Consider the following 22,457-nt stretch of genomic DNA (forward strand, 5'->3'; position numbering starts at 1 on the left):
TTCTATATTTACATATATTTATTGAATTTGTGCATTTCTGCTATGAACATATTACTATGCATAATTACAAATGCTGTTGCCTTGCAACGATTTAAAATTCATTAAGTCTAATTCTTGGCACTTGGTAGTAAAATATGTCACAACTAGGTGCTGCCAACAGAGCTTGCTGCACTACCAAAATTATTCGAGATCATTGGGTTAGCAAAACAAGATGATCCAGTGTGCAGTAGAGATGAGATGAATCAAATGTCGAATCAAATGTTGTATCATCGATCCAGTGACCAGTGCTGGTTGGACCACAAATGCCTTGCTGGTTAAACCAAGCAGTGAATATATTTGACCCTCAGAGAGGGAAGACCTCTACCCCCATGACTAAACCTCATTTGTGTGCATATATATTAATAATTTAATTCGACACTTGTGGAAGATTTGATCTTAGAGACTGTCTAATTGTTTCTTCTTTTTCCCTTTCTTTCCGCCAACATTGGTGGGGTTCAACGCCTCCAACCTCATGGGTCTCATGGGCCCCATACCTGCCTCCGTGGGGCTGATCCTTTCGTGGAATGGGCTATTTGACCTCCGCCTCGGTGCATTGTCGCTGTCGTGTCGTAAGTGATGTTGGGACTCCAGAATACGATTTGCACGTTTTGAAGCGAAATAATCTTTGGCGATTTCGCTGCTCTCCGTACGATTGAGACGCTGCAACAACTTGTCGTCACCGCCGTTTTCGAAATAGCCATTCGGAGGTGAGCCTCCGGTTTTAGATTTCCGAGGGGAGGGGATGATCCCCCCTGCCCCAGGCATAGGTAGAGTAGTACGTTCGACCGCCACGTCGGGCAACACCCAAAGTTTACTATCCTCGTCCCATTTGGCTTCAGACATTATCCGGTCAAGATTCGAATAGTTGCAATCCCTTCGTAACAATGGCTGGACCTTTTCCAACAACTGTTTTTGCAACGCCAACTGTCGTTCTTGTTTTCGTATCGTCTCTAAGTAATCCTCTCGTTCGCGTTCAAATTCGATTTGTAGGTCTTCAACTTCGCCTTTCGCGAGGGTCAGTTCGTCCTGAAGGTTCTTCATCTTTTTATTCTTCGCTTTGATTTCATCGTGTAAAGAGTCGTAGACCTTGAGGGAGATAGAAGCCTAATGAATACCTAATTGGAATTGGAGCTGATCGGATGTTGCGCAGGTAAAAAAGCGAAACTAGTTAGAGATCACCTTTAATCCTCTCTCGACTACAAGCAGTTATCTTTAATACGGACATCACCACTGAATATCTCTAATATAGACAATAACTCTCTAATACAGACACCTCTCTCTAATATCGACAATTTTTCTCTAATACAGAGACCTCTCTCTAAAGAGTTAATATCTCTCTAATACAGACACCTCTCTCTAATACAGATAATATCTCTCTAAAACAGACACCCCTCTCCAACGTGGGCACCAACTCCAATGCAGCCACCTCACCTTTCTCCAACGCAAATACCTCTCTAATACAGACACCTCTCGTTAATAAAGACACCTCTCTCTCTCTAATAAAGACACATTCCTATGGCACGGACATACTTCACTACGGATATCTATCCATATCCAGTCATTCCGTATCTCGGGGAAGTTAGATTGTTTGTATTTACAGTAAGTATAGAAATACTCCGAGCTACCTTGATAACCATCTGGTCACTATTGTCGAGTGTTTTCAAAGCGTTCACGAGTTTTTCTTTGCGCGAAAACACGTGGTCTTTGCGTTTTTTGTGTTTCTCCTTCAGCTGGCTGTCATCCTTTCGTTCACCTCCAACAATCTGCTGCTGAAGGTTCTGCAGCCGCACCAGCGCCTCCTGTTGCATCTGTTCCGGGGTCAGCGCTTGGTTGGCCGTGGAACCGTTTAGTACCGGTGACGAGGTTGGAGCGCGGGTCGTTTCCAGGTTTCCGTCCTCCAATATTCCGCTCGGCATTCCCGAAATCTGAGTTACAAAAAATAATTTTATGATAAATAAGTAAAACGCAGATTCAGACTTCATTTATAAGCAGCAAGACCTTAATAAAACCCATTTTTTTAATTGTACTAATTTGCTATCAAATACGACGCGTGTACACAGATTTAAAGGAAAAGCGTTTATCTTTTATTTAACATTTATTATAAAAACTGTTTGCTGTTAATTTGGCTTCTGTATAGTAATCAAAATTTAAGCAAATGACAGAAGTACACGCGTTTACATTTGATTTTTACTACATCAGCTTTATAGTACTTTACTATAGTATTAGAGTTTAGGTAATGTTTCAACTTTGTTAGATATTATTTAAAAATATTATACTTATTATAATTTAATCTTACCGCCGGTTCAGATTTATCATCTTCATTGCTAACATTGTCATTGTTATTATCGCTCGATTTACGTTTATTCTCGGGGGGAGGAACTTGGATATTTTGATTTTGAGCCGTGTTTTCCTGCTGTTATTTAAAATAAAGTGAACAAGAAATCTATCTCACGCCACAATGGTTAGTATAATTAAAAGCAAAGTAAAGTTAATTAAAATTAAAACGGTTGAAACGAGATCAATTTGGTTATCCAGTTTTTAAAGTTAACTGATATTATTTCTGGCTTAGCCACTGAGCTACAATATCTTGCTGTACAATGGGCCTGATTCACGAATTAACTGTAGGGTGGAGTTTGTTTGCAATCTTTTATACGAATTAAGATTTTTGTTTTTGAACAATTCTTTTAGGGGCTGTTTACATAAGCCCAGTTCGTTGAATCTCGGGTAACCGGGCTCATATAAACAGCCCCTTAGTGAGTAGCTTCAACAGTTCTTCGCTGGTCTCACTTACCAAATTGACTGCAGGATATTGGCTCTCAACGGAAGTTAATTTCTGATCATATTCGGATTTCAACCTCTTCATCTCCTCCTTCAAATGTTCCTTGCTGGATTGTTCTTCTTCCACCATCCTTTTCATTTCGGCCAACTTTCGTTCATATTCCTCCTTAATACGGAGAGACTCCTCGGCCAGTTTTTCCTGGGACTGAATGTCCACGACAGGTTGGCGTTGGACTGGAGCGAGTGCCGTGTTGGCACCTTTGTTGAAAATACAAAATAATTTGCATGAATAAAATAGTGCACAAAACAAGTCAGATCAAATCTCTTAGGATTCTACTGATGTTTTTTGTTTAAGTGCGTGTGTTTTGCAATATTGAATTGAGAGAACGAAGCACCTTGAAGCTCCATTAATGGCGTTTGTGTTTGTCCCATCAGCAACTCCTTCAGTTTCTCGATTTCAGCCTTGTATTCGCGCAGCAATGCATCCTTCGGGTCTTCGTTGATCTTCGGTTTATTCTTGATGTTTTTGGCTCTGTTTGCATAGCGCAGAGTACTCAGAGTTTCGTCGTAATTGTTGTCGGCCGGACTTAGACAAGCTACCATCAGGGTCTTCGTGTTGCCGCCTAGCGAGTCCTAGAGACAAAACAGATTTCCATTTTTCATTCGCTTTGTATAAGTTTGAAACTTTAGTTAAATAAAGTATAATGTCTATACGCATCGATAGCGCTATCCAACTTTCGTAAAAAAGACAGCAACCCTTTAACTAACCTGTAACAGCCGTGTCAGTTTAGAATCCCGATAGGGAATGTGTTTTGATTTCCCATCGACAAGAGCCGAAATCACATTTCCAAGAGCAGATAAGGAGAGATTAATCTTTGTTGCTTCTTTCAATCTGTCTCCCGTAGCTCCGGTCTTTGCCTGCCTCTCGCTTCCCGCCAAATCAACGAGGTTCAATTTTCCCGCTCGAATGTGTTCCTCGCCATCGGCGCTTGTGTCTTCCATCTCCAGTTTGATGGTGAATATGGAGTGCGAGCGAGATGAGTCTGCGTTCATAAGCGTCGCTCCAACCTATCGTTTTCGTAGAAATGAATGAGATAAGCTTGACTAAATTTTACATTGAAGGCAAGAAGATCACAGTCTTAGCAAAACAACTAGAACAAGACATTTAGAATGAGTGAAGCTGCGGCAAAGTTTAGCTTTCAAATGTTGAAAAAGTTCAAGAATATATAGGGGGAGAAGCATTTATCTTTTACATACTGAGCGTATTTCAAAAGTTATACGTTTGTGAGGTATAGCTATAATCAAAGACTAGCTACATACCGAGCGGTTTTTGTTCCCCATTGCCATGACCTTTTCACAATCTTTAACATCGTGAACTGGGATCATTGTGAGGTCTTTGACATAAACTCCCATATCAGGATGTTCTTTGAGTTCCAGACGGGACTGTAGTGGTAAAAAATATTGGATTAGTGCACCTCTGGTTTAGAGAGGATTCTACGAAAACCCGCTCAACTTTGACAACGAGAAAAGGTCACTCCATCCAACCGCTGCATCAACAAAAATATATACCTTGTGGTTCTTGCCAAGCAAATCTCTTATATCTTCGTTATAGATCTCGAGATACGAAGCATGGACCAAAAACTTTGTGTTTTCGGAAACGTCGATGGTTTCAAAGATATGCTCGAATGCTCTCGGGATAATTCCTCGCTGGGTGGGCGGGTCAGTGATGCCCATCATGGAGAAACTCTTGCCGCACCCAGTTTGACCGTAGGCGAACACCGTCCCGTTGTATCCCTCGCAAACCCCTTCGACCAGAGGAAAGCAAATGTCGTTGTAGATCGTCTGGGTTGTGGAGTCCGTGTAGTAGGCACCGTCGAAAGTGAACGATTTCGGAGGCTGTTCCTTTTCACCTGAAAGATAAACACAAAACACTGCGTTTTCCTGGAATTTCACATCTATGCAGCCAGCTGTTGGATTTCGAGAGGTCTAACCAAATAGGGATTCTCCACATTCATATTAGCAAATTGTTGTCAGAGTAACATGAAAACAATTACAATTTTTTTAGTCTAATACAAACAAGTACAAAAGCTCTTTGAATTTTTAATTAAACAGTATAAACAATTAATAGTACTGCCATTAAAGGTTCTATTTGCATTCCTAATGCATAGTTTAACTACAGGAGAAATCTAAACGTCACACAATCCAACTTGTTGGATCCAATTCACTTCTGATGGATGTTTTATAGTCTGTTATCTTGTAATGTACATGAGCAGCAAATCCAATGAAGCCAATGCACTACAGCTGCTGCTTCATCAATAAGCGACTATATTCCATATGTCAGAAGTGAATTGGATCCAACAAAATTGGATCAGTTGGGTCCAACAAAATTAGATCGTGTGAACAGACCTTAAACTCAACCAACTTTCTCCTTGGTGCAGTAAAAGGCATCACAAATCTCATTTTTACACTTATGTTACAGCTTGCATTTACCTGGTTTGAATAACTGGCATTGTCCAATCGAGGAATCCATTTGGACAATAACATCACATTTCATGTCCGTCTCCCGTTTGTTCAAGGGACGACATCGAACAATAACTTTTACTGCTTCGGCCATGCTTTCCAAGGCTATCTGGTTGGAATTCAAGCCAAAACTGATGTTTTTACCTGTTCAGGCAAAAAGTAGAAATAAGTGTTAGTGTTTTTGCAAAGATTCTGAAATCTAGCTGTTTAAATTAACTAGCAATTGGATGTGTTCCTTCATTTACCATGTTCAAAACTTGTGTTATTGTAGGGGGATGATAATATTAACTACTTAGGGGAGATGTACTTAGAAGTATACTAATTTTAACAGACCACTTAGTGGTATGTATATATTCTCTGAGGAGAAACAAATACTTTTATGGTTGGTGCTTGGAACCTGGGAAATTAACATTGTGTGAGAGAACCGGTAGTATCGATCACTGTGGTTTAACCGAAGGCTAGGAGTGAAGTTAACCCTACAGAGGTTTACCAGTCCTTACTATACAGATATTCTATACACAGACATACAGGTACAGGCATTTTATATTTCAAATAGCTGACTGGCCTTTACAGAATTGCTTGTATGAAATGATTAATTCATATATGATTCTGTTTCAATGCTGCCCAGACAGGATTTCAGCATCAGTTGCCTGCAGGCATTCTAAATAGCTGGGATTTAAAATTTCATTTTACATGTATATAAAACCTGATGATCACCTCCACTTCCATAAAAACTATAATATATTTTATTATTTTTATATAGTGTATGTTACATTTTTCAACATGCTAAAACATTCATTTATTGCAGTAGACTCAATATAAAACAACATTTAAAATATGAATAGTTTCTTTGACAGGTCTTTATAGATAACGGCCAGCTGTCTCCAAACATAATACATATAAACAAAATTCACCAGGGATACAAAATCGAAAATTCAATTAGCACGAAGTACGATACATTGCAAATACGCAGCAAATACAAAGCAAACCTTTCAACAATTTTAACACTTATTTAACAGTTTTAAGCGTTGTATATTCTTAAATCTATTGACAAAAAATTGTTTATTTATATACTGCTACGGTTTTACCGGTTGATGTAAATCATGTCTCCAAAATATAAATGGCAAAATTGAACACTTATAAAATCAACAAAACCTACCTTAGTTTACACGAAACTTGTTAGGAGACAAAGACATACAACTTCCTTTGAGAGAAAGCATATTGAAGCTGAAATTTCTCCTCGATCGAAGCGGTTTAACTTTCAGCTTGGTAGAGTGCGTTGTATAGCTTCCCCAACTGTCCTGAATTAGAATCGCTCCTATGTGCATTAAATATTCACATTCGGCGGGCAGGAATCGCGATTTCTCTCTTCAAGATTGACTGAAGCAAGCCACGGAATTAAGGAATTTTGCACAGTTAATGCGATTATCTTGTAGTTTTTTTTCCGGCGTATTTTGCTGCAAGAACTGAGAACATGAGGCTTTGAGTTGCCACTAATGTCTAATGTGGTTTTAATTTATTAGAAGACTAATTAGTTGCATAGCAACGTAGTCAGGAGGGTGAGAATTCCCACGCATTTTGAAAAAAGGGGGGAGTGCAAACCATTGTGCAAACTTGTTTTGCTCCACCAGGCCACAGAGCATACAGAGGTTTGACTACGATGAGCTAATTGGCTCTATTTTCACATTCCTGGCTCCACATTCAGATTCGAATGTAGAGCCAGACAGGGGATTTTTGCAATGAAACCGCGATAACTTCGGAGCGGTTTGAGCTATCGAAAAAAAATTAAATGCCATTCTTTATAAACATTTAATGAATGAAATAAAGCGACTTAGAGCTTTTTAGCTTATCGCGTTTATGCTGGAGGCCGAGCAAAACATATGGTAATTTTTCTTCGCCTCGCGATCGAATGCAGAGCCAGATTTAAAACTCTGCACGAAAATGATTATATCTCAAAAACCATTTCGTATACAACAAAAATATTCAATGCCATTCTGCATCAGCCTTAAATGTTCAAACTAAAAGTTTCTAGGACTTTGTAGCTTGTAAGCCTCTCTGCGTAGAACGAGCAAAACGATTGTTTTGACGCGGCGTCTAAATGCCGTGTGACGGCCGCAGATGCTGAAATAGAAAATTAAAATGTTATATTTTCGAAGCCCGCGCATATATCGAAATATGCTTAAATGCCATTCTGCGTCAGCATTGGAAAAATCCAATTTATCAATCCGAAACTTTTAACTTGTGTCGTATGGTCTGTAGACCGAGCAAAACGTATGTGCCATCATGCGCCGCCATATGTTAATTTGAAACACCAAACTACATGTCGCGAACATATCGCCGTATTTCTCCAAAACGAAAAAGCGTGGCACAAAACGCTTCGATGCCATTCTTCGTAAATATAAAAGCCACAATATCTATGAGTTTTGGCCTTCGAGGTCATTCCGTCTGATAGGAATTGCGAGCATAACAAGTCTTGCTGAAACCACTAATCTTGTCGGAAACGCAAATGAGTGGGCACATTTTTGAGGCGAAATTAAAATATCTCCTCAATGCAAGGTTGTTTGGCTAAAATCTCTTACGCCATTCTTCGTTGGCATTAGAGGCACAAATTTAAGTAAAATTCATTTGTTTCTGTAGTTTAGTTTTAAACGTAGAGCGAGAAGAAGCAAACGATATTGAAGTAGGCACCCCCTGATTCACCGGTCAAAACAAAGCATTAATTCGTTATCATTTCTGGGGGTTTTCCCTGTGTGCTTGGACGAAAGATTTGTTTGATTTGATCATAGTTAATATGAGAACCGTTTATTAACCATGGTGCAGGCATTATAATACGGAATTTTTACAAGGACACACATTGTCTTTAGGTTCAATAATCACTTAGTCTTAGAAATTACTACGTGAAATTACAATGCAAGCATATAAAAAAGAGCATAGCCATGCAAAGCACGGTCCGTCAGTCTCTAGCCTTTTTTAATATATAATATATTCAATAATGTCAATTTTATAATAGAAACAATAATTTTTAAATAGTCAGATTAAAATTATATTAGACATTTTTGTCCATGAGGCATGATTTTTAACTACACTCTTTTCCATTTACAAGGACACATTCGCCTTTTACAAGGACACAAAGTGTGTCAAAAACACGCGTATTATAATGCCTGCCATGGTGTGATTGATCTTCTTTACATACTTGATGTTGCTATTATCTTGCTTATAACTATAAGCTAAACCCTGCTTATAAATTACAGTTACATTAGTTGGTTTCCAAACGTAACAGGATGTTTTTCTGTATTTTTGTAAATGCGAAACAAACAAGTTTGTTATTTTCCGCTGCTAGCTAACTGTTTCCGGGTTAACAGCGCGTTTTAGCAAATAATGCGCAAACTGCGGTAAGCAAGCTGTATCCGTTGCGCAAGCGCCAAGTTCTAGGTATTTCATTCCGGTGGTGTTGCGCATAAATACTGGCCAAAATCTCAGTTTAGGGCAGTTAATGTGGACGCTTGTGAGCAAGCAACTTTGTAAGCAACTTTGTATTGGATACCTCATTGTACTTGCATAAGGGCTAAATCTCAATTGTAAGCCGAAAATAGTCATGAAGTCGGAAATGTTTGTGTCGCATAAACCAAGAAGCTTAATAATACAGAAACGCTACAGATTCCAGCGTTCGCGTAGTTTGTCACCTTGCAAAAATTTGAAAAGGAGATTACACGCAAGAAGATTGGTTGGTATTGCCGAAAAAGAGAGGTTATTCAAAAAAAATTGTGTGTTTCATTGCAATGAGGTTTGTACTGGTTTACTTGGCGGTGGTAGATCTAAAAGTAAAAGAAAAAATTGCAAGAATGTGTTGGATCAAGCACGGTTTGTTGATTCCATTCGCTTTGCCAAATCGCTTCTCTCGTCTACTAAGAAGCAGTTTTGGAAAACTGTAGCTTCTCAATACTTCGGTGATATGAAGGTAAGCAATAAGAAAGTTGATAAGTTACGTTTAGCCTGGCGAAGGGATGAAGGTGGAATTCGGAAAAAGTGTGAGAACAACAACGATGATGATAATGTGGTAGGTCACACTTCAACAGGGTCTGCGACAAGTGAATTTGAATTTCAAAGCGGTTCCGAAAGTATAAGCAGCGAAATATCAGATTTAAAAACTAAGTTAATGGAGGCACATTCGGAAAGTACAGCGTCCAGAAGCATAGCAATGGATAAGCCCTGTCACAACGGTGACGAAATGACCGAATTCCTTGGCAATGTTATAGGAAGTGCTATAAGCTCAATTTATCGGAAAAATTTCATGGGCCAAAATGAGCATCAACGCGTAAAAACTGAAACTATACCGCCACAGCAAGGTAATTTCACATCTAGTATTAAAAAGACGCAAAGGTTATCGAAGCGTAACTCGAAAACTAATTTCGTAAGTAACTTGACTTCAGATGAATGTCTCAGCTACGAACAAGTTAACCCATCTGCGACCGGATTAGAGTTTCTTAACATCCCAAACGTTTCAGGCGCAACAGCTATGTCGTTATCTGGCAGCAATGTCCCTTCTTCTGGTACGTTTTGTGCAAAACTCCACAAAGAGGTGTCTCTTATTCCACTTCCCTTGGCATGGCGTGATTTACCCGTAAAGAACATCTCAGATAATAATCAAAGAAGAAGTCACAGAGCGTTTGATACTGGTTACACCTCATTTTTCTCAGATATTCTAAAAAAATTTAATCCATACTGCTGTTGGATTTTTAAACGAAACTATATAAAGAAGGAAGATTCCAGGAAAAAATCGTCTCCGTATTGGTGCGGTATGGCAACATGCAAATTCGGAGATGTTACAGTGCGCTTAAGGATTGAAAACAGAGATGAAGGTATATTAGAAATTCGCTTCTCTGGAGATGTCTGTCATGATATAACATCAGCAAAGGCAAAGAAAATTACTGGTGATCAAAGAGCAAAATTGATTGAACATGCCTGGAACTCAAACCAAGAACCATCGAAGATGCACCGAGACAATCTTCTAGGAATAGACGCAGATTGTTTCGCTGCTGGTGTACGAACAGGAGCAGGTCTTACCAACAGCACAATGAAAGGAATTAAACACGAAGCGAAAGCCAGACACCAAAGTGACCAACACCTAGCCACAAGTTTATCACAGTTGCATGTTTCCATTGCGGAAGAGGACGAAAAGACCGCCATCAATCTTGGACATGTATGGAGAAAATTTTTTGGATATATTCAAATGTGCAGCATGTATCCAGATATAAACATCGTATTATTCAATGAAGCTTCTGTACGGCTTTATCACGAACTATCAAGACACGACATAATTTATATTGATGCAACTGGAAACTTGTTTGCAAATGAAAAAACGCACTCAAGACTTCTGTATTACGCTATGGTGTTACGGAATCCTTTTCCTGAAAACTCGCCTGTTCCAATAGCTGAGTATATAGCAAGCCGTCATACAGCTGACTCCATTGGAATAATGATACGTAAGCTAAAAGAGCGTGAAAAGGAGATCTTTAACAAGGAAGTAAATCCTGTGCTTGTGATGAGTGATTTCAGTTTGGCAATTATAAATGCCTGCTTGAAGGAATTTAATAACGAGTCATTGGATGAATATTTCGAACGAGGGTATCGAATTGTGATAGGAAAAGCTACGCTAGAAGAGTCACAGAAAACCATACATCATGTATGTTCAGCGCATATGATGCAAATAATAAAACGTCATGCCAAGACCTTGTGCGAATTTAATTATCCAGCCAATAGTCAAATTCATATTGCAATGCGGTTCTTTGGGCTTCTTATATCCGCTTCCTCTTTAAATGAAATGAAAAACATCGTAAATTTGGCGTACGTTATTTTTAAAACAAAGCATATATCTGCTATGCTGGAAGAAACTCTTGATAAGTTTTCTGAAACTCTTAATACATTTAAAACACATATTATTGATGAAGCAAATGAAGTGGAATCTGATACCGAAAGCCATGAGGAAGACATTGATCTTCTTGAGAATGATGTCATTGGTCCATGTTCTATAAAGACATTTTGGAATGAGGAATTGGATAACATTAAAAAGGCGAACCCGATAAGGGAAGATGACAACAGTGATATCAATAAGTATTATATGCCACGCTTTTTCGAATATGTTGTCAATAATTATCTTCCATCCTGTATGCTTTGGTCAAATTTACTAATTGGTGACTTAACTAGGCATAATGCTGTCTATTCCTCCACCGCCAATTTGACGAAAAGTGTCGACGTTCGCAATTATTTAGCAGACAACCAAACCAACGGGGAAATCGAAGATTTTTTTAAAATTAAAAAACATTGTTCATTCAAAGGGAAAAGACACTTACGCTTAGATACATTTATCGGCGAGAATTGGAAAGATAATCTAGCATTACAGAGAAAATTTGTTGACACGATTCTGAAAGAAGGAACGAAGATAAGAAAATCCTCATTTGAGAAATTGAAGAAGCTCGGCTCGGAAGTAGAAGATTGCAATAATAAGTCAGAATGGGATTACTCTGCGCTCTCAAGTGAATCAATAAATCAATCTGATGATGAGAATGACGACGCAACTTTGTTGCCTGAAGAACAATGGAGGAAAAGACGCCAAAACCGTTCCGCAAGGAAGAAAGGTAAATACTTGAATGCAACCAGTAAAAAACTAACTTTCAACCCGAATATACCAAAAAAAACTAGGCAAGATGATAATAACTTGACCGCAGAAAACTTTAAACATTTTGAAAGTTTAGTATGGCCTGAGGTTTCCAACAGAATGCACGGATATCACAATGTAAAGAAAGAAATAAGGAGAATGTGGAAAAGAGAACAAACGACGACACAAAAGAAAAGAATCGGCGATATAACTACGCATTTCAAACCAGTATCCAAAAATCGGGATGATCAAACAGAAAATCAAGATTTGACAACCGCTCCGCACTGTATTTGTCGTCAAAAGAGAAATACAACCTCTGTTCTTTGTGTTTTGTGCAACGAAAGTTTCCATTGCGATTGTGTCGACTTCTGTACAGGTCTTGCAAAATTAATTAATACAAACTACTTCTGTACGAACTGCATTTACAAAACTTTCATACCCTTTGCGAATTATGTACTTTGTTCAACGGTGCCAACAACTGAATTAAATAGAGAGAACGTGGGGAAGCTATACGATGAATTCGCCGTCTGTCCTGTAGCAAATGAGAAAGTTGCAAACACGCCGGCCGATGATCGCCGCATTCTTGAAAGCCACAATGGGATTCTTCCGCCCATGCGTAGTATTCCTAATAGAGGGATACAAAATGCCGAATCCAATTGCTGGCTGAGTAGTACCATGCAATGTCTAGCAGAGACTCCCTCTGCGAGTTTCTCGAAAAATGGAGTGAATTTTCAGAAGTAACGACAATGATTGTTCACGATACCGCCCGAACTCTTAAACTTTTAACAAATGCGCAACATAGAGCCACGCCTATGAAATTAGAAGACGGACTTTTGAATATCGCCCAGTCATGTGGAATGACTCCGAATAGAAAAGAACATAAAGACTCAAACGAGTTCTTTAATCTACTACTAAATAAAATCTACGAGCAATTGCCCTTTGAAGGAAAACAAGAATTAGAAATCTCTTCAAATTTACAACATTGGAGCTGAATAGATGTTTGGTGCCAGCATGCCATTCACTTAGCGGAAAAGCTAATACAATGTGGAACGTAATGTTGCAAATTGCTACAGCTTCGTACACGGTGCGCTTACAATCACTAATTTGGACACGAATGTACGGTAGGTTTTCAACAGAAGATGACGAGGTTTGCAATAAATGCGCTGATGGCAAACCCGTCGTGCATCACTGTGAATTAGCGTTGTCAATTCCATCAACGTTCACAATAACTGTTAATCGAACAACAGTTCATAGCCAAACAAAAATCAGAACGCCTATCCTCTGCGACAGCGTTGTAAACCTGAGGGGAATAGACGCAGACCATTTCGATGATAGGGATATAAAGTTCGATTTACGTGCAGCTATTTTGCACAAGGGTCCTAGCATTCAATTTGGACACTTTGTAAGCTGTATTTTTAACCCCGACCAAACAGCATTTGTGTACGACGACGAAGCAGTAGACTCGATAACTACTGAGAATCTGATAAATTCTTTCGATTTCAAGACAAGTGTGTATATGTGTTTCTACACTAGACAACAGAAAGAAACAACACCACAATCGGCACAATGTGATACGGACCATCATTTCCCCCCCCAATGCCAGCCAGGCGTTCTTCAATGGCAACTAGACAAACGTGCTCAGGACGATGTAGAACAAATATGGACGTACAAGAAGGAACTGTTCTATGGCAGTGATAGAATTTCGTCGTTTCACCTAAATACACTGAAAGACGGTAACTGGCTGAGCGGAGATATAATTAACGGCTTCCTTAAGCGAATAGAGCGAAATTCACTGCATATCTTCTCATCGTATCTCTACACAGCAATGGGTAATTCTTTACGGAATGGCGGCATCGTTTCCAATGCATTATCCGTGGATCCATTCAACTTCAACATGCTTATGTTCCCAGTGAACACTGGTGACCACTGGTCTCTGGTGATATGTTATCCGAATTCTTACATGCTCGTTTACTATGATTCTATGCTCACAGTTAATATAGAGGCCTTTTCAAAGGTGATGACTTTATTAAAGGCTATGTTCCTTGTCAATAATCATGACTTTAATATTCAACGTTGGCTTTTTCTTTCACCGGATAATATTCCGGGCCAAGACGATTCCTCTAGCTGTGGGGTATACATGTGTATGAATGCCTACATAATGGCAAAAGACGAAGATATAAATTATATGCCGCAGGATATTACATACATCAGAAGATGGATGGTTAACTTCTTAATTCACGAGGTTCCAGTATCCCTAGAGAGTCAACCATTAAGAAAACGAATTCAACACGGGCCATTTGAAGAAGTACATGTGAAAAACAGTGACATTTTGAGAATGATAAGAAAACAAGACTCGGTGGGAAAATCTGTTTTCCAGAGCATAAAATTTCTTGCACAAACTCGTGTTGCAAGTGAAGTTGGAAGTAAAGATATCAGTGAAGTTGTTAATATGCAGAGCAATACATCAACAAACAGCATCCACGTGGAACAATCGCCACCACAACAGTCCGCGAATAAAGGTATATGTTTCTTTACCGGGAGATGTTGTTCGAAAGGCGTCTAACTTAAATTGATAATATTGTTTTCCATTTTCAACTTATCTGCGGTTTAAGTGCCTTTCGAACTAGGATCCCAGGATCCTTGTAAAGTTCTTAGCATAAGCATTATTTTGGGAATAATTTTACCTACATCCTTTAATATATATAGAGGAAGCATCAGTGTCCTATGAAATAAACGAAACGAAGCACTTCAATTTGCGAAGAAGAAGTAAACTGAAGGTAAAATATTCCGCACTATGCAATTTACAATAGGATATACAGTATATACATGCAATATTCATAATATACGGTCTATACGGTCTAAATAATATATATGACAACATAAGCATATATCATACTGAAAATATATTGAAGAATAGCCACGCATACAGTGAATATAAAAAATATCTCCCGCTGCGGCGAATACGAATGACGCGTAAGCGCGATAGACCGAAAAATTTCATGATCACGTGGCAGAAATCTAGCTTCCTCATTGAATGGACAGTTCAAATTTGAAGTATCATATATATGTATATTATAAAATAGTGATTTTTTCGCATTATTTAGAGGAAGTATCCATCGAGTGTATACGAGCTTGGATCTCCTGTATTAAAAGAAGACATTTCATTTGCTGATGCTAATGAGAAATGGGAATGCGAAGTTGAAAGGGGTCTTTTAACAAATCATTCTGGTTTAGAAGTGCGAGTCAAGCCAGCAAAAAAAAGAACTGGTTTTATCCTCTGGAAAGAAAATCGTTTAAAAAACGAAGCGGGAGAAACAAAAATACTAAAAAAAGATCTATCAAACATTTGGAAAGGTTTGGAAAGAAAGGAAAAGAGGGTAGGTTGACATAGAATAAATGAAACTGCGTCAATCAAAAAAGTGTACAATTTGCAGCATAATTCCTACCGTGATGCACTGTAAATAAATCACAAATTAATCTTTCACAGAATTGGGGAAAACAAGCAACATTGGAGAAAGAAGGATTTTCGTTTCGTTGGAAGAATATCTGGGATGACGGGTTTCCTGAAAAATGGTCAAATTTTATTCATTTAATCAAAAGCGATGCCCAAAATAGACTGAGAGCCTCCATATCAGACGGATCAGCAAAAGAAGGGAATACAGATCCATTCGTGAAATTCCGCACACAGTTCTACGAAAAGTACGATGTCAAAGGATGGCGCGAATTTCCAAGTTATGGCACATGCGAAAAGATGTTTTCAATTTTTAAAGAACAGTGTGCTGATCCAGTTTGTAATGATCCAACGTCCTGCATAAAATGGACCCTTTCGCCATCAGCTCTAAGTAATCTTATTGACGAATTTTACAACATTGTCAACGAATACAAGGCGTTTCTTACTCGAACACCACTAGGTCTTACCCAACTTTGTAGAACAGTATTATCACGACAAGGAAGCAAAGAGCTCATCAATACCCCCAGAAATGATAACGAATTAATGCTTTGTTTTGACCGGTGAATCAGGGGGTGCCTACTTCAATATCGTTTGCTTCTTCTCGCTCTACGTTTAAAACTAAACTACAGAAACAAATGAATTTTACTTAAATTTGTGCCTCTAATGCCAACGAAGAATGGCGTAAGAGATTTTAGCCAAACAACCTTGCATTGAGGAGATATTTTAATTTCGCCTCAAAAATGTGCCCACTCATTTGCGTTTCCGACAAGATTAGTGGTTTCAGCAAGACTTGTTATGCTCGCAATTCCTATAAGACGGAATGACCTCGAAGGCCAAAACTCATAGATATTGTGGCTTTTATATTTACGAAGAATGGCATCGAAGCGTTTTGTGCCACGCTTTTTCGTTTTGGAGAAATACGGCGATATGTTCGCGACATGTAGTTTGGTGTTTCAAATTAACATATGGCGGCGCATGACGGCACATACGTTTTGCTCGGTCTACAGACCATACGACACAAGTTAAAAAGTTTCGGATTGATAAATTGGATTTTTCCAATGCTGACGCAGAATGGCATTTAAGCATATTTCGATATATGCGCGGGCTTCGAAAATATAACATTTTAATTTTCTATTTCAGCATCTGCGGCCGTCACACGGCATTTAGACGCCGCGTCAAAACAATCGTTTTGCTCGTTCTACGCAGAGAGGCTTACAAGCTACAAAGTCCTAGAAACTTTTAGTTTGAACATTTAAGGCTGATGCAGAATGGCATTGAATATTTTTGTTGTATACGAAATGGTTTTTGAGATATAATCATTTTCGTGCAGAGTTTTAAATCTGGCTCTGCATTCGATCGCGAGGCGAAGAAAAATTACCATATGTTTTGCTCGGCCTCCAGCATAAATGCGATAAGCTAAAAAGCTCTAAGTTGCTTTATTTCATTCATTAAATGTTTATAAAGAATGGCATTTAATTTTTTTTCGATAGCTCAAACCGCTCCGAAGTTATCGCGGTTTCATTGCAAAAATCCCCTGTCTGGCTCTACATTCGAATCTGAATGTGGAGCCAGGAATGTGAAAATAGAGCCAATTAGCTCATCGTGGTTTGACTACCGTTAATTTTGCGTACCCCTTGGCTTAGCCAGTGCGCTCAAGAGAGATCTTCCCCCCCGGGAAATCATGCATATGGCGGCGGCTTGAATATAAACAGCCGAGACAGAACTATCTGGAGAAATCGTATTTTTGACAAAAACGTTGCTCAATTTTTTTCTCAAAACCAGATTTTGTTAGTTCTTATCCTTTAGAAGAGTATAGAAGTGGGAGCGATTGTTTAAATAAAGTGAAAATGTGGAATATATGGATATTTATAATGTTCGGGGGGGATAGGGTCTCTCTTTAGCGCACTGGCTAACAACATGGCCGCTAGGAACGCATAATTAATGCCAAGTCAAACCTCTGTATGCTCTGTGACCAGGCTCCACTGATCTCTTATTAGTCTTATTAATAATTCCTAAATATTATTTTAAATCAGATCAATGTTTTAAATAGCTCAGCGACAGTGTTCAGACGCCTTTGACAAAGCGAAAGCACGAAGTTCTGGAAGATGGAGTCACGTTTAAGATATAAAGACAAAATTGTCATAGTTACTGGAGGTTCAAAGGGAATTGGAGAAGGAATTGTCCGTGAATTTGGTAAGGGAGATTTTTTTACGTTTTATTTCCTTGCGCGGTCTTGATTATGAGACATTGCACGTATTATCCCGAATTGTTTTATTTAAAAGGTTAAAAATTATATATACAAGCGTTGTCTCAAAATTGCGCATGTGAAATCGACTCGCTTCCAGGGATCATATGCAAAGTCATTGACATTCCCAATTTTCCAATCAATTGTTTAAATTAAAAGCTCTGACTGTGATGGCCAGTTTTTTTTTACAAAATTGAATAATAATAAACATTTACTGTAAACTATTAAACTTACATCGTAAACTATTGTTCTTCTGCAGTCAAAGAGGGTTCTAAAGTCGTATTCTGCGCACGCGGAGGTAAATTATGAAATTTGATACTGTTCATTTTATTCTAGATGAAGTCACGTACATATTAGACTCTTTTGGTTAATTGGTTTCTTTTATTCCCTCCCTATGTCACGTTCTAAGACGCAAAACGTGAAAATATGTATGAACGTGTCAATTTACCCTTGGGGGGGGGGGCAATTTGTGCAATGACTGGATAGCACTAGTGATGCTAGATAGTGTTTTATTAGCCCAAATTTTATATAAGAAAAATTTTATAAAGGTCTTGTCAAATATGGGTTGTAACTACAGGCAATTTTGAATAAATTAAAAATTTATGTTTGGTGGCAGTTTTATAGTAGCCTCTCTTGTATCTATAACAAAAAAACCCTAAAATTATCTGGAATTATTTGTATCTAAAATTCTAAAATAAAGATTTTCAAGGGTAAAGAGATTTTCTAACTGAAGGTTTTCAAAGTAATGTGAGCAACAAAATTGCACACAAAATTGAATGTTTTGTACCCTTAACTTAGAGGCAATGGGCAAAAAACTGGAACAGGAATTAAATGAAAAAGGTCCTGGACTGTCATGTTTCATTCCGTGTGATATAAGAAAAGAAGAAGATTTAAAGGTGAAAAATAAACCATTAATGATCAATTGTTCCTCATTAGAATTTTTCTGCTCGTTATATTCCAGCAGTAATTAATCATTCAGTGTTCTGGGAGATAAAAACATGGGCAGTGATGAACAGAAATACATAGCTTCTTATACTGGTATCAATCATTTTCTATAACATGCACGCAAAACTAATAATTACATATAGAAACAACTTTTTTTAGAAATGCATGACTCATTAGTTGCCCTAATCCTGGACAGGGGGGAAACCAGAGTACCTGGGGGGAAACCAGAGTATCTGGAGGGAAACCAGAGTATCTGGAGGGGAACCAGAGTATCTGGAGGGAAACCTACAGCCGAAAATGCCCCTTGAAATGCACACAAATACACCATGTGATATATGATGCACATCTATCTATGAACTATTAACATAACATCATAATTTGCCCATGGGTAAAAAATTCACGGTTGTTTTAAATTGTCATTTTTGAAGGTTGAAGATGGAAATAAATAAGGGCGCAACGTTCTGCCCTGCCAAATAAAGCCCAAAATGGGGATTCTCAATCATTCCTCTTAGCTTACTTTTCCCCCATTTTGGGTTCACGAAAAAAAAAAAGCTGTCATAATGAAACCGAACCGTATGCTCCAGTGTCGTTGTTGGCTGAAACGAAGCGTTGTTTACGGTCGATCTCTGTCAGTATTTCTGAATCCAAACAATGCGAACTTCAATTATTTGGCAAAATAAAAGTTTAAATGAGCCTGCGCAAAGAACATCTCCGTTCCGTATATCAGGGACTCAAACAAATTCATCAATTTGATAAATTTTTTTATGAAAACGTGAAAACTTGCGCAAAGCTGACCTTGGAAGAGTTACCCCTTGATTGCCAAATTGGAATCAGAAACCCTTTTTGCGCGTTCAAAATACGCTGTGATTTTGCCTTCTCATTTTTGATTATAGCATAATTTGCATGCGCTTTGTTTTCTTTTTCATTTTTATACATTTGAGCTAACGAACTAACCTCACACAACGCATGTGGTTATATTTTTTCGGATCCTGTGCTAAATTGATAAAGAATACATCAGTCTGTGTTATATGTAAACTTATAATAGCAACAACCCGTCGCAATTCGTTGTTACGCGGCCCTATCAGCCAACCGAATAACAACGAAATTTAGGTTCTAACCAAATATGAAAGCGGCGAGTTTTATTTTTCTATGTCCAGGGTCTCGGTCTAAACATCCTCTCAGATAACTATATGTTTCGATTTCTCTATAGAATCTGGTGGACAAAACTATTGCGAACTATGGACAAATTGACTGCATAGTAAACAATGCTGGCTGGCGTTAGTATTTATATCACTGCATACACGGACTCTGGTATTTATATATATGCGTATATATAGAGCCTTTACCCAAGATACGACAAATTTTGTCTTTTCAGACCCGCCATCGACACCTATTGACGACACAACCACCGAGGCCTTCAAGTCTTTGTTAGAATTCAATTTAGTTAGCTATTTTTTACTTTGCAAGGTTTGTGCGACTCCTTTGCCTGGCATGGTTTTTTCGCTTCGACTGTTTTTTTTTCAGCTGTTTGATGTGTGATCTTTTTCTATAGTTTTCCCTCCCCTACCTGCGTCAAACTAAAGGAAACATTATCAACATATCGAGTTTAGTGTCGATGATTGGCCAGGCAGGAGCTGTGGCGTATTGTGCAACAAAGGTAGGCCTGGAAACAATGAAATGGTGCCTCGTCGGGGTCCGTGCCTACACCAATGCTGGTATTACCAGAATTACATCAAAGTTCTCAAAATTCGTCCATTTTTAATTTTGACTCGACAGGGTGGTATAGCGTCGATGACGCGTGCACTTGCGGTTGAAGAAGCAAAGCATGGTGTCAGAGTTAACTGGTAAGTGTTCATACATTTAACGAGACCTGAGATGATTTCTAGATTTCCTTGACTATAACAGACGTAATTAGCGGTGGTAGGCCTGGGAAGGGGTCAAGAAGTGTGACGTAACAGACCGACATAATGGTTCACCTTGAACTTAGTGTATCACCGGGCAATATCTGGACTCCATTGTGGGATGAGTTTGCCTCTGGGGAAGTTGACAAAGAAAGTGCTATAAAAGCTGGAGAAAAGGCGCAGGTTGGTAGGAATTTGTAAACATCACTATCATCACTAACATTTTCATCATCACCAACATGATGATTACCTTCACTATCATTATGAACATTTTCATCATCACCAACATGATGATTACCTTCACTATCATCACTAACATTTTCATCATCACCAATATGATCATTACATTCGCTAACATCATCGGCATTTTCGTCATCACCAAGGCCAGACCTAACATAATAACGAAGTCTAAGTGATGGCTCAGAACAGGTTCACCTTTCTCCACGCATGGCCGCATACGGCTTTATCCAGTTGAATTTCTGGTAAAGCCCGAGTTATTCTCTAGTTGTTAGGCAAAATGGGAACGATCGACGAAATTGGAAAGTGCTGTGTTTATGTTGCCGCAGAAGGCAGCTTTCTTACAGGCATCGACCTTCCATTTTCTGGTGGCGCTGAGCTGGGCTATGGACAAAAATCGCAGTAGATAACTTATTTTTCTATTTTTAAAATCTTCTAATTTTTTTAAAATTATTTTTGGGCAGTACTATATTAATATCGAATAATGAAAATAGCGGAATATTGTAATTAAGTAATACGTAAATTGATGTAATATAGGGTCAATATTTTAATAATAAAAGTAAATGACAAAAGTATAATTGCATTTATAGTTGTAGAAGATTTCATACTGTAACAGCTCCTTAGCTTTAGGCAGACATACTTTCAGTACAGTCAGCAAAATTACGTGACCGCGGTACAGCAATTTACTTATACTTTTGTGAAATGAAGTATCCAATTATCAACAACACAGGCTGACCAATTGTATCACGGGCGTTTGCACTTGAAAACAAAAAATTAAAACATGAAGAAACACAAACAAATTTGGGCTCTCGCTATAATTTTATTATTTTCGTTTTCTAATACAGTTAGCGGATTTTTCGAGGGCCTATACTGTGGAGAGGCAAACTGCTATGACGGTATGTACATATATTCTTAAGTCAGCCCATTCCAGTAAACTGAATGACAGAAAACTCGAAAATTTTAGCATCCGCTTGAGTTCTAAATATAACACGTTGCTTTACGAACTTTTGTTTATGAATGTAATTGCGGGTTGTCCCGCGAGATTTCGATTATTTTTTTAAATTGACCAATAGAATTGAAGCAAATCACCTTTTCACGCGAGCTTAGTCAATTCTCGCGGGATATTTAAAGTCCATATGTAAATATTGACTTTCATTTCGTAAACAAAGATTTTTATTCATTGTTCTTTTTTCTATTTTTTGCCACCTATAGTCCTCGGGGTTGGAAGAGACGCTTCGAAGGTTTGCTAATGAAAATAAACGCATTGCCTGTTAAATATATTTATAAATATACCTGTTGTGACTTTTGTTCACAGACATGTTACTTTATTACATTTAACTTTGCAGTTTTTTTACGTTATATTTTTTTAAAGCATGAGGTTATAATTAAACTTATATTGATTTCCTAGTAGAAGTGGTCTTTACTGCCAATTCTAGGAGATCAGATTAGAGGGAAATTATCTTTGAAAAAGTAGTTTGAATTGAGATGATCATAGTCATGTACCCACACATGACACATCCTTGAGACTAATCATTTTTACATATTGTAATATAAGTGGCTTTTCACAATGAACATCTTAATGTATGTGTGGGCATGTAGGAAGTCTGATAAAGACAAGTTTCAAAGAGGCTACCAAAATTGTGCTGAGCTATGGAGCTTCTAGGGCCCTAGTTTGATACAAACTAA

The 22,457-nt window shown here is 38.2% G+C and overlaps 3 protein-coding genes and 1 long non-coding RNA gene across 6 annotated transcripts in view; 2 read left to right on the plus strand and 2 right to left on the minus strand.

The window, feature by feature from the left end:
- On the minus strand, nucleotides 1–17,942 carry LOC114518250 (osmotic avoidance abnormal protein 3-like). Of its 2 annotated transcripts, XM_028538212.1 has the most exons (11): nucleotides 17,923–17,942; nucleotides 6,497–6,794; nucleotides 5,308–5,481; nucleotides 4,387–4,727; nucleotides 4,138–4,260; nucleotides 3,586–3,885; nucleotides 3,213–3,450; nucleotides 2,831–3,075; nucleotides 2,336–2,452; nucleotides 1,665–1,964; nucleotides 1–1,125 (listed from the first exon to the last, which is right to left on the minus strand). In XM_028538212.1, exons 3-11 carry the CDS (start codon nucleotides 5,429–5,431, stop codon nucleotides 436–438), a joined length of 2,478 nt encoding a protein of 825 aa, XP_028394013.1. In that variant the 5' UTR covers nucleotides 5,432–5,481; nucleotides 6,497–6,794; nucleotides 17,923–17,942; the 3' UTR covers nucleotides 1–435. The 2 variants fall into 2 exon arrangements, with proteins under 2 accessions (XP_028394013.1, XP_028394014.1); XM_028538213.1 differs by lacking the exons at nucleotides 2,336–2,452; nucleotides 17,923–17,942 and having other exon boundaries at nucleotides 6,497–6,870.
- Nucleotides 17,421–21,330, plus strand: LOC114518255 (17-beta-hydroxysteroid dehydrogenase 14-like). The gene is made up of 9 exons (XM_028538222.1): nucleotides 17,421–17,636; nucleotides 17,948–17,986; nucleotides 18,487–18,584; nucleotides 19,844–19,910; nucleotides 20,009–20,100; nucleotides 20,186–20,290; nucleotides 20,410–20,477; nucleotides 20,621–20,717; nucleotides 21,040–21,330. The coding sequence occupies exons 1-9, from the start codon at nucleotides 17,549–17,551 to the stop codon at nucleotides 21,175–21,177; spliced, it is 792 nt and encodes a 263-aa protein (XP_028394023.1). The 5' UTR covers nucleotides 17,421–17,548; the 3' UTR covers nucleotides 21,178–21,330.
- LOC114518257 overlaps nucleotides 20,737–22,457 on the minus strand; it is a 15,001-nt gene continuing 13,280 nt past the window's right edge. Inside the window, exon 6 of one of the 2 annotated variants that reach the window (XR_003686464.1) lies at nucleotides 20,737–20,924. This is a non-coding gene — a long non-coding RNA (uncharacterized LOC114518257). Of the gene's footprint in view, nucleotides 20,925–21,608; nucleotides 22,018–22,457 lie in introns of those variants that run through there. The other variant, XR_003686465.1, reaches the window with a different exon arrangement.
- LOC114518251 (dnaJ homolog subfamily C member 25 homolog) overlaps nucleotides 21,550–22,457 on the plus strand; it is a 4,896-nt gene continuing 3,988 nt past the window's right edge. The window contains exons 1-2 of the mRNA XM_028538215.1: nucleotides 21,550–21,667; nucleotides 21,984–22,012. Of these exons, the coding sequence (XP_028394016.1) occupies nucleotides 21,553–21,667; nucleotides 21,984–22,012 (144 nt within the window). The 5' untranslated portion in view covers nucleotides 21,550–21,552. The remainder of the gene's footprint in view (nucleotides 21,668–21,983; nucleotides 22,013–22,457) is intronic.

The sequence above is a fragment of the Dendronephthya gigantea genome, unplaced genomic scaffold, assembly GCF_004324835.1.
Source record: "Dendronephthya gigantea isolate DGI-Jeju-01 unplaced genomic scaffold, DenGig_1.0 000010F, whole genome shotgun sequence".
NCBI classification, from domain to species: domain Eukaryota; kingdom Metazoa; phylum Cnidaria; class Anthozoa; order Malacalcyonacea; family Nephtheidae; genus Dendronephthya; species Dendronephthya gigantea.